The 14,271-nt window shown below is 35.8% G+C and overlaps 1 protein-coding gene across 5 annotated transcripts in view; it reads right to left on the bottom strand.

The window, feature by feature from the left end:
- Positions 1–445: 445 nt before the first annotated feature.
- Positions 446–14,271, bottom strand: part of UBR1 (ubiquitin protein ligase E3 component n-recognin 1) — a 60,492-nt gene continuing 46,666 nt past the window's right edge. For all 5 annotated transcript variants that reach the window (XM_064424514.1, XM_064424515.1, XM_064424513.1 and 2 more), the window contains exons 36-47: positions 12,975–13,030; positions 12,612–12,708; positions 11,332–11,399; positions 10,331–10,481; positions 9,402–9,489; positions 8,589–8,722; positions 7,280–7,388; positions 5,140–5,196; positions 4,581–4,658; positions 3,758–3,928; positions 3,509–3,610; positions 446–3,054 (exon numbers count right to left, since the gene is read on the bottom strand). In XM_064424514.1, the coding sequence (XP_064280584.1) occupies positions 2,913–3,054; positions 3,509–3,610; positions 3,758–3,928; positions 4,581–4,658; positions 5,140–5,196; positions 7,280–7,388; positions 8,589–8,722; positions 9,402–9,489; positions 10,331–10,481; positions 11,332–11,399; positions 12,612–12,708; positions 12,975–13,030 (1,253 nt within the window). In that variant the 3' untranslated portion in view covers positions 446–2,912. The remainder of the gene's footprint in view (positions 3,055–3,508; positions 3,611–3,757; positions 3,929–4,580; positions 4,659–5,139; positions 5,197–7,279; positions 7,389–8,588; positions 8,723–9,401; positions 9,490–10,330; positions 10,482–11,331; positions 11,400–12,611; positions 12,709–12,974; positions 13,031–14,271) is intronic.

Below are 14,271 nucleotides of genomic sequence, written 5' to 3'. Positions count from 1 at the left end.
AATAAACCACTTTTTTTAAAAGTATGTATCACACAGCAGATGAGACCAACACCATAAAGTTTTCCTTTCTAGAGGTTAATATCTGCCAAACACTATACAGCCAGTTCTTCAAGAAGACACAAAACCAGAAGCACTCAACTAGATCAGTTTCAGGGCATATAAATATTCAATTCTGTACTTTTAAATTCTTGTAGAAATTTATGAAGACACTGCAGGAATTTGCATCTGTAAAATACTAGGACAAGTTTCAAGTGGAGTGTATCTCTACATAACAAAAGGCATGCTACGATTCCTTACGACCAAGATACAGCCTACATGGGTAACTGGTAGTTTACCAACCATTTACCAGCTCTTCTCTTTTCCTTTACTGACAGACATCACTATAACACTCTTGTAATATGAACTGTGAGGTGCCAAAGTGCCTTCAAATAAAAACTGAATAATCTACGAGAAGTTACTTTATTTCCTTTTTTTTAAATATACATATACAAGATATTTTATTTCAAAAGCACAAGAACATTATACAAGTTTCAAATTTACATTTTTGCAATTTAAGATACCAGTATGTGCATTATCAAATAACTTCTGTCAGCTTGGATGGAACAGAAATAAGTGGCATAAGCATCTTGCAGTCACTAAATACAGATTATACTCACAGTGAACAAAACTGCATAGTAATTTATGAAATGAAAGATGACCACGCTAGTCAGTGAATTATAGGGGAGCCCATTTGCTAAATTAGTATGTGCAAATGTACAGAAAGACTCAACTTTCCTCTCCCACTTCTTTAGCTACAAAGACTTCCAGAGCTTTGAAGGAGCTCACCTGTTCTTACCAGCTCCTGTCCTTGTACACTACAGTTCAGACAGAAAACAAAATAAAGTGATCTCACTGCATATTGGATAATGGAAATTTTGTATCAGTGAAGTGCAAGATAAAGTTTTGGTAACTGAATATGTAAATATCCAAGGGAAACACTAAGAGAACACAGGTTTGGTAACAATGAGGCATTTGCCAGTCTTAATTCAATATTTTTGTTTGTAAGCAGTGTTTTGATGATATAAAAATCATCAGTGCAAGTTTTCATGACAACTGTTCTAAACTCAGCATGTGTTTCAAACATGTTTTAGAGAAGACTAACAGAATTAGTGTTTGTCTTCTAAGAGTTTAATATTCAGGTTTAAAATCTGACAAATCAAAATAAGGAGAATGGTAGAATGGTCTTAATTTCAAGAAAGAGAATACCTGGAAAATATATCAAAGCCAACTTTTGATATCACTGGGGAAGGATTACAACAGAAGTTTTTAAAAAGTATTTGAAACCAGAACAATATTTGAGATCATTGGTATTCCATCTTTAGATTAGTTATGGTGCTGTTCAGTTCACTCATACATACATACTCAAAAAACATTTTTAAAAACTCCAGAAGAATGGTATTTAAATCTAAATCATTAATTGTGATTCTACTATCTCTCAAGTAATTGTGGGAAAACAAAGAAATCATACAAAAACACTCAGACATTAATCTGAATACCTCCCCTTGAAAGCCTGATTAAAATGGCACAGAAGAATCCAAATAGCAAAGGGGCAGGGAAATGGAGGATAGTGACAACTTCAAACTTTCTCAGGAGATGCCATTTCCATGTGAAAGAGTTTTTACCCATCACATTACAAATTCCTTCATGTATATTATGGCTGAAATTCAGAAAACAGAACAACAAACATTTAGAACTGAAGCACAATCACATATCATTGAGAGAGAGTTCAATCACAATGTGCTATTAACTACTGAAGAGCAAAGAGACAGATTTAGCCACCTTTTATTCCCTTTTCTGCTGTACCTGGCATTGAACCACTGAACATGCCTCCCAAAACACACAATTTCATTTATGCAGACTCCAAAACATGCTCCAAACAACAATGACAGGACGATGAGGGGAAAATCCCTCAAATATGGGCAAACTTATTTCTGATTCTAAAACTTGCTGGTTTTGGGCCTTGATTTTATTCCACTGATAGCTTTGAAGGCCGTTTACTTCACTGAGGTCTCTGGCTCTTGTACAGCTTACAGAGCTACACTACAACTACCTACCTGCAGTATTTTTACTTTTGATTCTCGGGGAAGGTATCAGAAGACAAACTGTAAAAGAAGTAAAACTAACCACAACCTAGGCAATGGTGAAGCCCCAGACCTCTTATGATATACATTAATGGAGGATAAATTCATTAGATAAAGTGCAATTCTGGCAATGCAAAAAGCACAGACTTAATTTTTTTATGCAACAAGCAAGATGGTAATCCCCCAAGCACTTTCTATTCCACACTCATTTAAAGAATTCATCAATGCAAACTCTTCATTGAATCCCAAGGTATATCTGAATGCAAGCTTTTTCTGTAAAACTTACTTTTTATTGTACCTGTTGCTGCAGGTGACTAAAGACCTGGAACCACTTCCACTCCAATATGATCTCAATCTATTTAAAGGTTCACTAAGCTTGGGAAAAGAACCCAGGAAAGAACGCAAAGGAGGCTTTTCCTTGGCAACACCATTTAGATATGTTCTCAAGTCATGGAAGAGACAAATGTAGTGTGTGATCTGAAAAACAGCATTTGGGAACTGTCCTCATGAAAACATGTAAAACAATTCAAACTGCTGAAAAAAAATGGAAATATTTCTGGTTCAGTAATAATTACAGAATGTGGTTTTCCTTTTTTTTTTTTGGAAAGGAAAAAAGAGGAAAATATATTATATGAGTTTCTGTTTCAATGCATCAGTGATATATCCAACCTAGAGAATCCATCAATTAATTGTCTGAACTACAGAAACCACTTGAGTAGATTTTTTACTGTCACCCTCGTTTCCTTTTCCAGAGCACTGCCACAGGTCAGAGTTTTCACTAAATCAAGAGACTCAGAGCAGCTGCCAGTTGAATCCGAAGAAGATCTGGTTTGTTTCTTGGCTCCTGGCAATCTCCTCTATGATGCAGTGCTGCTGCCACAGCAGATGGAGCTTCCGGTAACGCTCCTGACATAAGTGCAGGGGATTGCCTCTTCTTCAGAGAGGAAAAGAGAACAACCAGTTAGCAGATCAGAAGAGCAAGTGTCCAATAAATAGGCTAACATTAACTCTAGACTAATTAAATACTAATTAAACTCCAAACAAGTCTATCAGAAACGTAAAAATCTCTACTTGTGACCAGCAATGACTGCCATTTCTATGATGACATTTCAGCAATGGCAGCTCTCACGTGTTTCTAATGAAATGCATACAAAGCATTCTTGAGAAAAGTCAGAAAGTTTAACAGTATCAAAGAAGTGTATTTTCTCATTATAAACTGCCCATTCCTGACTGGAAACTGCCATCAGTTCCCCAGGCTAACACATGCATTACATACAATGCTACAAACACTAAACAGAAGAATGTGTACAAGAAGGAAAGACTTATAATGAATACAAGAAGGAAGGAGATATAAAAATGGAAAGGTAGGAAGTCAAGCATTTACTTACTTTAGACCTGGATCTGTTTCTCCATATTCATCCAAGTAGGGTGCAGGATATAAGCAGCCCCTGGTTTTACCTTCAATGAGGACAACTTTGCATTCCCTGATTCTTAAAGAAAAGAATAGCTACATTTAAAATACAACTCCAAGCAGGCTCTTCCCTTTCTGGTGAGTAATTTATGTCAAAATAATGTTTCTTTATCTCAGACAAAAAGAATCAAATGCTTTGACAATGTTGTGAATTCTGGCTACTTACTTGAGAAACATGCAGACTCCAGCTCCACATTGAAGAGCATGAGAAGTACAGGCTCCCAGCTCCTCCCCATTCACCAGCTCCTGACAGCAAGTGTTCTGGGAACACAGCATTGCCCCACAGAACAAACACAATACTGGGTGCTTTTGTTCATCATCAGAAGACCGTGGACATCTAAAAGAAGTGTAACCAGTATGTCACGGTAGAAATCAAAACTTTAAAAGAAATATTAACTAAGGTTAATGTTCCTTAAAAAAAACAAAAAAAACCCCAAACTTATCCAACCAATTAAGTACCCCAAATCACAATCAAACAAAAACCTAAGACATATCATATAACATATCTGCCTCCTTATGTTGTATTTTCACACTGCTTGAAATTATTTATCTGCAACATATCTGCTTTGAGTAGGAGGTTGAACTAGATAATCAACAGAAGTCCCTTCTGACCTCAATTATCCTATGATTCACTTTTCTTGGCATAAAACAGTGCCATCATCTGGGCTTGTTGTGTCCAGTGCAAAAATAATTTTCAGGCTTATGGCCAAAACAAATGCACATTCCACAGAAGAAAAATGACCAGCAGACTGAGCTATAAAAATTTTATATGTTGTCTCATCAAACACAAGTGACTTCATTTAGCAAGCTGTTGTGCTTCACATTTAAAATGAACAGCTGCTAGTATTGGCCAGTATAACCATAACAATGCCTTCAGTACAAAATAATTTCTGTATTCTTTCAATACCAGTTAGAGTAACTGCAAGAATATAAAATTCACTAAAAGTGACAAAATACCTAAGAAAACAACTAAACATGCCACATCTTACTTAAACTGAGAGGCTTGATTCAGAAGGCAACTGTAGTCTTCAGGAAGCTCTATTAAATGATTTCTTTTCCTAGGATACCTGGGTAAGTGGAATAGAAGTATTGTGAGAATAATAAAGATCAAAGCAAACAATGGACTAAATAACCACAAATCCCTGCTAAGCTTTTGGTCATTGCAGAAGTCCACAATTCTAGAGCAATTCTTCAGTCCTGGAATCCCAAATGAGATGCTCCACGTGGGAGCTTCAACATTTCTATATTCCAGCAAAGGTGTTAAACTTAAATTTCATATATAACCTACATGTATGAAAACATTTCCTATTTCAGTTAGCTTTTGTTCTTTCCTAGAGCAGGACAGATTACTTGTCTAATAATGTTGTACAATCTCAATAAAGAGTCACTGTATGAGGAATAATAAACAAGACATTTAAAGACAAATGAACTTCTAGCAGTAGAGCAGCAGGAATAAAACATGAAGTCTCTGACTTGCCCACAATACGCATTTCATTCTTTCAAATGTTTTAAGTCAAAACCAGGAAAAAAAAACAACAATAAACTTACCTTATTGCAATGCTTTTCCCTTTCAAACAGCTTAACACCACCGGATCAGCACACCACCTATTTCAAACAAACATTTGCAGATGACAGAATTTGATAAAAATATATATTTACGTTCATTAAAGTAAACTAGTAAGTGATAAGCAAACACAAAACATTGATAAAAAACATTGACAGTTCTACCCAAAACTTTGCAAGGAAAAATAGGGGTATTTTTTACTAGTTTTCTTCAGGAGAATGCTTGGCATACAGGAAGAAAAACCTATGTGAAAAAAACACTTAAAAATACCATCATGCACATAAAACCACTAGATTTACACAGAGCTAAACAATGCAAGCAGTCTTCAGACATACTCAGTTCCTCAACGTGGGCTACAGTACACAGCACCTTTTGAAATACATGCACTAAAAGATACAGCATAAATAAATATTGTGCATTCTAATAGAAAAACATTTGCTGCTTTTATTAAATAATCATCACCTAATGGCTATTTTACCACGGTTTATTACATGATGCATGCTTGCTTAGAATGGCCAAACGTGTCTACCAAAACAGTGGCAGGTATTGGCCAGTTACTGAAGAGAGGAACTGGTATGTTTGAGATGCCTTTGAAGTTATTGCTATGAAAAAAAAAAAAAAAAAGAAGGGAGAAAGAACTGCAGCAGATGGTCAATCTAGTATGCTTCATTTAACACATTTCTCAACAATCATCAAATTCAGTCTTCTGAAATAAGATTCTGTGAAAAAACATATGGGAACCTGCATGATGATTTGGCAACTGTTACTATTATGTTAAATATGTAGCCTCCTACTTAAAACCTCTTATTCTGTAGCACTGTAACTATTTGTTAATCCTGCTTCTAGTGATCTTTCCCAATGTTCACAAGCATCATCTCCTGTGAAGTCTTAGGAACACTTCTATGTCTTTAAGCTAATATGTAAGAACAAGTCGGACAAACTTATTTAATAGTTTACTTGTAAAAATTAATCTATTAATTTGTAAGTAATAATATATACTACAAATCAAACTGATCATAATAAGACCATATGTAGAGAACTGTTTAGGTCAGCTATATGGATTATTGGAAATCAACAGTTGAAAATGTCCCTAAATTGAAGAAATCTGGACAACAAAGGCTAAAACAACTAGAGATTAAAAAACCCAAGCAACAATGCAGTAAAAGCTAATGTGAGTCAGAGAATTGTGCCAAGAACCAGGAATAATCATTATGGCCACCAGGTGCTCAAATGGTCATGTTCAATACACATTCTCCAACACGATATAGCTGGTTTATTCTTAATTGGGGATGAGATATAGTGTGTCTGTTTATTTAATTTGAGGTTTTGAATGCAGAATTTAACCAATTTTTTCTTTACTGCTAAAGAAATAATGTTTTCTTTACTGCTACTTTCACAAACTGAAAGAGGAGAAATTTAGGTTAGAAATTAGGAAGAAATTCTTTCCTTTAAGGATGGTAAGATACTGGAACAGGTTGCCCAGAGAAGTTGTGCCTGCCCCAACCCTGGAAGTGTTCAAGGCCAGGTTGAATAAACTTGGAGCAGCCTGGTTTAGTGGAGGGTGTCCCTGCCCATGGCAGGGGGCTGGGATCCAGATGATCTTTATAAGGTCCCTCCCAACCCTCTAACATTCTGTGATTCCATGACTGCAGATGGCAATTACTTAATGCTCAAATTGTACCTTTTAACCATTAAGCCAATTTCAACATCCGCCAGTCCATTTTGCAAATGCTGAGAAGAAATAATACAAAGCCTCATCCTGCCAGCTACATGATTTTCCACATCTCATGTAATCAGCACATTTGCTGTAGACAGATTAAAAATGGGCAAATGAACACTGAGTGGCATATCAAAGAAGCAATGGTTTAAAATAACTTCTGTCTGTATGGTTTCATACAGGTCTGCAAACACTAGTCCCTTAAACCATAATTATTTAATAGTGGAATTACCATAAAATACAGAGTGCTTTATGTTTCTGAAGTGCTTTAAGAGATTGAGTGTACCTGTACAAAGTTTTTAGAACTTCAGTATGAATTTGAGCTCAGTCATTTATTAACAATTTTGATCTAGAACTCCCACAGGGCCACCACAAAAGAACATGGCCTGTCCAGTCCCAGTTAGTACCTTTGAAGCAGTGGATTTATGGTGTCCCAATATTCATGGAAGAGCAGGAACAAATTTGTAGGTAGAGAGAGGTAACTACAAAGTGCCTTGAATTGCCCTTCTTCAGAAACTGCAAAAGAAAACATGAATGAGTGTTTAAGTGTTTCAACACTGCTGAATAATTCACTCAAAACTAGAAATCTCCTGATCCCTTTTCCACTGAATAGTATCCTACAGCATCATAGCTCCTACATAGTGCAACTGGATATTATTCTGCCAATTTAATCAGAGCTGTAATAATTTGGATTAGCTGAGGATCTGTTAAAATGAATTTTATATATATTAAGTATTTTTAATGCATAAGTTACATAACAAAATTCCTTGCTTAAATTACTGCATAATACGTAACACAAATGCAACAGATTTCTGCATTTGCATTTTAGTTTTTCCCTATCCTTACAATAGTCCTCAATGATATTAAATTTTGCTGTAATCAAGTCAGTGCTAACATTACATAAAATTGGGCTAATTTTATAGTTTGCTGGGTGGTCTTTGCTACCCAAAATTACATTGTTGGTTCACCAGAAAGACTCCTCCCTACAGAAACAAAGATCCAGACCCCTGGTAAAGATAACAGCATATCCCAATGTGCAGAGATTTTGACTTGTATATTCTAACAAAATTCAAACTTAGTTCACAGTTTATATAAATCCATTTTGTATTTTTGTTGTTATATATAGCATAAAATATAGCATGTTATATACATGTTATATTTTACCTCAGTTATTCATAAAACTACTGCCCTTCTTTCTAAATAGTTAATGATTGTTTCACTGCATTTTGACACATAGAACATTTATTTTTGGGGTTAGTATCAGTAATGCCTTAGGATCCTTCAAGGAAGGCACTTAAGTTTTATAATGTGCTTTGTACCTATTTGGCTTTGTTTTCCTCAATCCCTATATCTTTAGCATTTACCAACATTAGCACTACATGAAAACTCTGGACTTTTAAAATATATTTCAGGCAATTTCTCAGGTGATGCAACCTAAGTTCCTGAAATTATCCTTAAACCACTGAATCTTTATCAACAAGTACTAACTCTCAATACATCTCTGATAATTCACATATTTACATATACTCAGAAGTAATGCTCTTCTATGCAGCTCAGCACAACTTAGCTTCACATGCCTGTCCCTTCCTTTACAAATTAGTAATTCCTTTACTTTCCAAGTCTTATTTTCATGTATTTGCTATTGTTAAGTTATTGTGAACATTTAAAAATTCTTTCCAGACAAAGAAGGTCATACATTTGTTTTCTCATATTTACCTTGTACTAGCTCCTCAGGTGGAGAAACTCCCAGCAAATAATGAAAAAATAAAGCAGCACAACGAAGGTAAGGCATGATGCCTTTTTTAACACAATCCCACACAAGCCAGCCTGGAATATCCTGACTAAAGCAACTGTAAAACACAAATGAGAAAAAGCTGCAGTAGTTCATAGTGCAAATCATTCTAGCACTATCATATTTTGGTTAACATTGGTAGAATGGTAGCTATGTAGAAGCAACCCTCGTGTACCCCAAATTCTGTGAAACAGCCACCAGCACTTAACTTCCAACTTCTCCTTTTCACAAGGAATGAGTACTGAGTTTATGAACCACACTTGTATTAAATCTTCAAAGTAGACAGCTGTAGCTGTCAAAAAGAAGTCTGAAAAATGGGCACTAACACTCAAATAAGCAACAATGTTCAGCTTTACACTTATCCCCCTTTTGCAATAGGGCCATTTCCTTCTTTCTGGATTCCAGTTGTAACACAAGAGATCTAAACCAAAATAATCAAAGCAAAGAAAACTAAATACTGCAGTTGGATGTATTTCTCTCCACAATGGATACAGGTATTTTTTCATCCTCAGGCTAACAATTCACTCTGCTGTCCACAAAAAGTAGCCACTTTAACTAAGAGCATTTTTTTTCACCAGTTTCAGTGTTCAGGAGCATGGGAAGACAGCACAAGGCACTGTGCTAACTCCCCATACAAAATAAGTTGGTTTTTTTTCCTGTCTTGTGTTGTCCTGGTCAATCCTGTGGATTGCTGTCTTTCCAAGAAGATTTAACACTACAATTGAACTGTTACTTACCCACTGGTGTACTGGCAAACCTCTCTACAGAAAGACTGTGCCGACTGCGCCTCCTCACTATTGTCAGATGAGTGAGCAGTAGGGGATTCTGCACACAAAAAGAAGAACCCTCAGTAAATGCACTACATCCTGACACACTTGTCTTTGACAAATACTAAAATCTTGTTTATTATTATTCAATTGCATTACAGAATTAATTCCACTTTAATTTGCTTAATTAATTTCTCTTTGTTGTTTTCTGTCTTAATAATGTTCTCCTAAGACTTAATGCTGTAAGGAAAAATCAGGATTACACCCTCATTGCTTATCCTCAGTAAAGAACCGCTTCCTTCCCTTGAACTTTTGAAGTTGTCCTACATAGCTTAAGCTACAGAAATTTTTTTTTGAATCTCTAGATTTTTTAAAAATTCCTATCATGCTGAAGAAAAAACAAAGTACTAGCTAGAAAGTCTACAGGCAATTTTAAACTATGTTATGAAATAGAGAGAAAAATTAAATTCTCTCCTATCAGTTTACAGGATTCTGTATTTCAGATCTGGGTATTACTGAGTTGAAGGGCAAAGAAAATGTTATTTCCCAAATCCATATGGATTATCACTCTGCAGCTCAGTGATGCTGGCAGAACTTTCATTCTCTTACAAGGAGTGAAGAAGGGGAAGCTACCCCTCTGAAATGAAATTGTCTGAATCAAGTACTGGTATATCAATGACTATTTTATTTTCCTAGCCTAAGCACACAGAAGTGATACAATAAAATGCTCTGAACTTGATGTAGCGCTATTTAATTTTTACCAGAAAACAGTTATTACTACCTAGGCCTAAGTGTCTTATGAAAACATTTCTACCTGGAAGACACTAATGGTATCAATCCATTATTTTTAAGAAACTGTGCAAAAATGCCAGGAAAATGCAACAGAAATACACAACTACCTGTTGCTGAAGAGATGACGATTTGCATTATGTGTGCCAGTGTTGTCAGATGGAAGAGGTAGAGATGATTATAGGCTGAACTAATTGATGAAGGTTGCAAATCTACAGCATCTTCCCAGTATAAAGATGGAAAGGATAACACAGCTCCCACCTACAGTGAAAAGGAATAGGCAAATATTAAATTGCCAAAAATTTGGTAATGGATACAAGGGTAGCAATTATTCTCTCACTATACATTTGTATTTTATTTCTGTAGTCTGAGTATATTAATCTATCTTGTCAGTTTTAATTCAAACTGTAGAAAAAACTCACTGGAAATTATTAACTATTTGAGCATTAGGGCACATAGGAAACTCAGAGTTGAATGGTAATTGTCAGTTTAGAGATATACCATGTCCAGTTCCTAAAAAGCTAATCTTCTGTTCTTTGACACGAGATAAAGCATGCTGAAAAAAGTGGGAAGTGAGACCAAGCATTAGATAGAAGGGCAGCCAGGGCAAGACGGATTTTATTTGCTGAGTTTGTTTTTGTTGTTGTTTTCTGCTTGCTTTGGATTTTTTTAAATGGTAGAAAAATCTATAATACAGATTCACATTAAGAACAGAAAGGAGGGTCTAAGAAAACTATAGAAGGTAATGAGAGTCAGTGTGAAGGAATCAGAGTATGACATACTGATTGAGACACTGATTGAGACGAAGGGAAAGTGAGAGAAAGAAACTGAGTGCATTTTTAAGTTTATTTTTTTATGTCTAATAACAATGGAAGTGGTAAAAAGAAGACTGAGATTGCAAGAAGGAAATTTAATAAGAACAAGACAGCAAACATTTGAAAATTAGCAGAACTAGAAGTAAACACAGCAGTCATATGCAATCCTTTGATTGTTGCTCATTTATAACTATTTGACTCACACAAGTGAACACATACTATTTATAAAGTACAGTACACAAAAATTTGTCCTCAAAAGAAAGTATTAACATGAATAATAAAATGAACCTGCTTACCAAAATGTGGAACATATCTACTTCTAAGAGTGATGGAGTGTCCTCCCCTTTAAAGTTTGGTAGGAGAACTACAAAATAAAGGTATCAGTTATACATTTAGCACGTATTTTCTTCTTTTGGATTGAATTGTAGTATCAGAATCTGATTTTAGAGCCTCAATCATTTCTGTGTTTTCACCAAACAAAGGTTCAGATCCTTAAGTAAGGAACCATTTAATTAACTGTTTACCACTGATTTGATTGTGCATGTTTAGCTATTTCCAGATGCATGAACAGTTAACAATTTTAATTAATATATATCTTCAAAATTCTGAGACATAAATCCTTATTTCTCCAGCTCTAATAAATCACACAGTGTTAAGGGTGAAGGTCCTCAGGCACCTCAACACCAGATGCCTAACAACCTTGCTCAACACAAAAGCCTAAGAACCACACCTAAGAGTCTTATCTAATAGAAAGCAAATCCGAGACTGGGATTCACAAAGGTCACCATACTCACCTAATCAATAAGAAACAGAGGGGAAGCTATATGACTCAAACTAGCTTTCCCTGGGACTGAAATATATTAAGCTAGGCTTCAAGCAGCCTTTTGAAAGTGCTGAAAGTCACAGAATTATAGAATGGTTTGCATTGAAAGGGAGCTTAAAGACCATCCAGTTCCATCTCCCCTGCCAAAGGCAGGAATGTGACTCACTACATCAGGCTGCTCAGTGCTCCTGCCAATCTGATCCTTAACACTTCCAGGGATGGGGCAACCACTTCTTTGAGCAGCCTGTTTCAGTGCCTCACCACACCCCCTGTACAGAATTTCTGTCTAATAGGTAATCTAAACCTAGTTTTTCAGTTTAAAACCATCCCACTTATGTCCTGCCCCTATCTATTTCTCTAAAAAGTCCCTTTCCCTCCTTTTTATAAGCCCTCATAAGATACTGGAAGTCTGCAATGAAACCTCCCCAGAACCTTCTCTTCTCCATGCTGAGATGATGAGGTCTCAGCAATTAAGAAATACCTATTTTGTGGCTTTATTCACCTGTTTAGAAGAGAATTTGAGTAATTCTGAACGTTGCCAGAAACAGTTGTTATCCATCTGTTCCAGACTTGAGCATGTGTAGGTCTGGGTAATCTGGGGTGAGTTCAATCTACGCCCTATAATTTCAGGCAACTGAAGTGAGCATTGCTGTCAAGTACTCCAACCCTTGCTTCTATGCTGTGTTAACCTGTGTCACTTTGGAACAGAAACTTCCACGACACAGAAGGCAGTAAATAAAAGGAATACAGTACCTCCTAGAAGACGAATCAGATGTTTTTGAATCAGGGGCTGTGGAGATGTTGTTCTCTGAGCAGCTGCAAACTGCACTAATGCTTTAAGGCCACTGTGCTAGAGCACAAGAGAAAAGGGTTGAATGGGAAAAAGGCTAAATATAATAGTGATATAGAACTGTAAAAGCATATCCACTTCTACATAAACAGAAAAGACATTTATAAATTAATTTAATATGAACACCCATATATAAGCAGACATATTATTCTTTCAAAGTGCTCTTTATGCTCTTGATGTTAACAGTTTTGACAGGTTTATAGATGCATCTATATTATAAATAAACATTTTATTTAAAATATATTGCATATCTTACTCATCCATACCTGTCTATTTTGTAGGGATCCAAATAAAGGCTTGCCCTCTGTTTCCAAGAGGTTTTCTTAAAATTAAACACAGAAAAAATTAAGCCATTTTTTTCTACACAACCTAGTATTAATTTATTCTTACTATATACACTCCTTTTTAAAGCTCAATCTCATTGTTATAACAGAATTCTCTTTAAAAAAAAAATCTGTCTTAAATGGCACTGATGATATCCAAGAAAAATTATTGCAATAAGCTATTTTAAAATTTTCAGTTTTCAGACTTTGCAAACTAAGGATTTAAAGGAATGTTGCTTCACATGAATGATAAAACATTCATTCAACGGATTCAGATTAATTTTCAGTTACCCTTATGCAATGCTCAAAACCATCAAGTTGCATTTACAGAGATGCTATGCAGCCATCTCACCCTCATATTTATCACAGAATGTTAAGGGGCTGAAATGGATCCTAAAGATCATCTAATTCCCACACCCCTGCCAGGGGCAAAGACACCCTCACTAGACCACATTAGGCTTAAGGCCTCATTCAACCTTGAACACTGCCAAGGTTGGAGCAGCCAAAACTTGCCTTGGCAACCTGGCAAAAAATTTGCACTACTGCATTTGACCACAGTTTAATAGACATACTTTGAAAACAAAACTCCCAAGATGGAATACAGCTCATCTTTCCTCCCTGAGTGCTTTCATTCTGAAGGAATAATCAGGAAAAAATAAGCTGATAAAAATAAAAAATCAAATTAACTCAACTGAATAAACAGGTACCAGTTCAAATGTTTGTGTATTTTAGCCACTTTCCAGAGATAAAACAGTACACCTGGAATTTTTAAAATTTTATTTAATTGGGAGATTTTGGTTTGGAGGTTTTTTGTTTTGGGGTTTTGTTTTTGGCAGGTTTTGAGCCTGTTTCTTTTTTCAGGAATCTGGCTTTTGGCAATGATACCAGTTCACAGCCCTTGGGTCAATGAAGCTTTGAACCTTCTCTAGAGGTTCCTCTAAAGTTCCTTGTCTAGGCACCTTGGCTATATGCTCATTAAATGGTTCCAATAATGCACTATAACTAGACTCCAGACCAGTATACTGAAGCTATACAGGCAGTTTTGCTTTACAATTTCACAGAAGTCTGCTCTATTTGCAAACAAAACTGATTCCAAGGAAGTGTGTGGCCAAGTCAAACTGTCACAGTGGTCCCTCTAGCTTTATACTCTTCTCCTCAGGAGTACCTGAATTTTCTTCTAACACAGGCCTTCAAAATCAGAGCTGTGATAACAGTTACTGCATTTACGCACTTGCTGGCT

This window comes from Passer domesticus, chromosome 6, assembly GCF_036417665.1.
Source record: "Passer domesticus isolate bPasDom1 chromosome 6, bPasDom1.hap1, whole genome shotgun sequence".
NCBI classification, from domain to species: Eukaryota; Metazoa; Chordata; class Aves; order Passeriformes; family Passeridae; genus Passer; species Passer domesticus.
The sequence above is the reverse complement of the archived record's forward strand: the minus strand, read 5'-3'. Positions and strand labels throughout refer to the sequence as shown.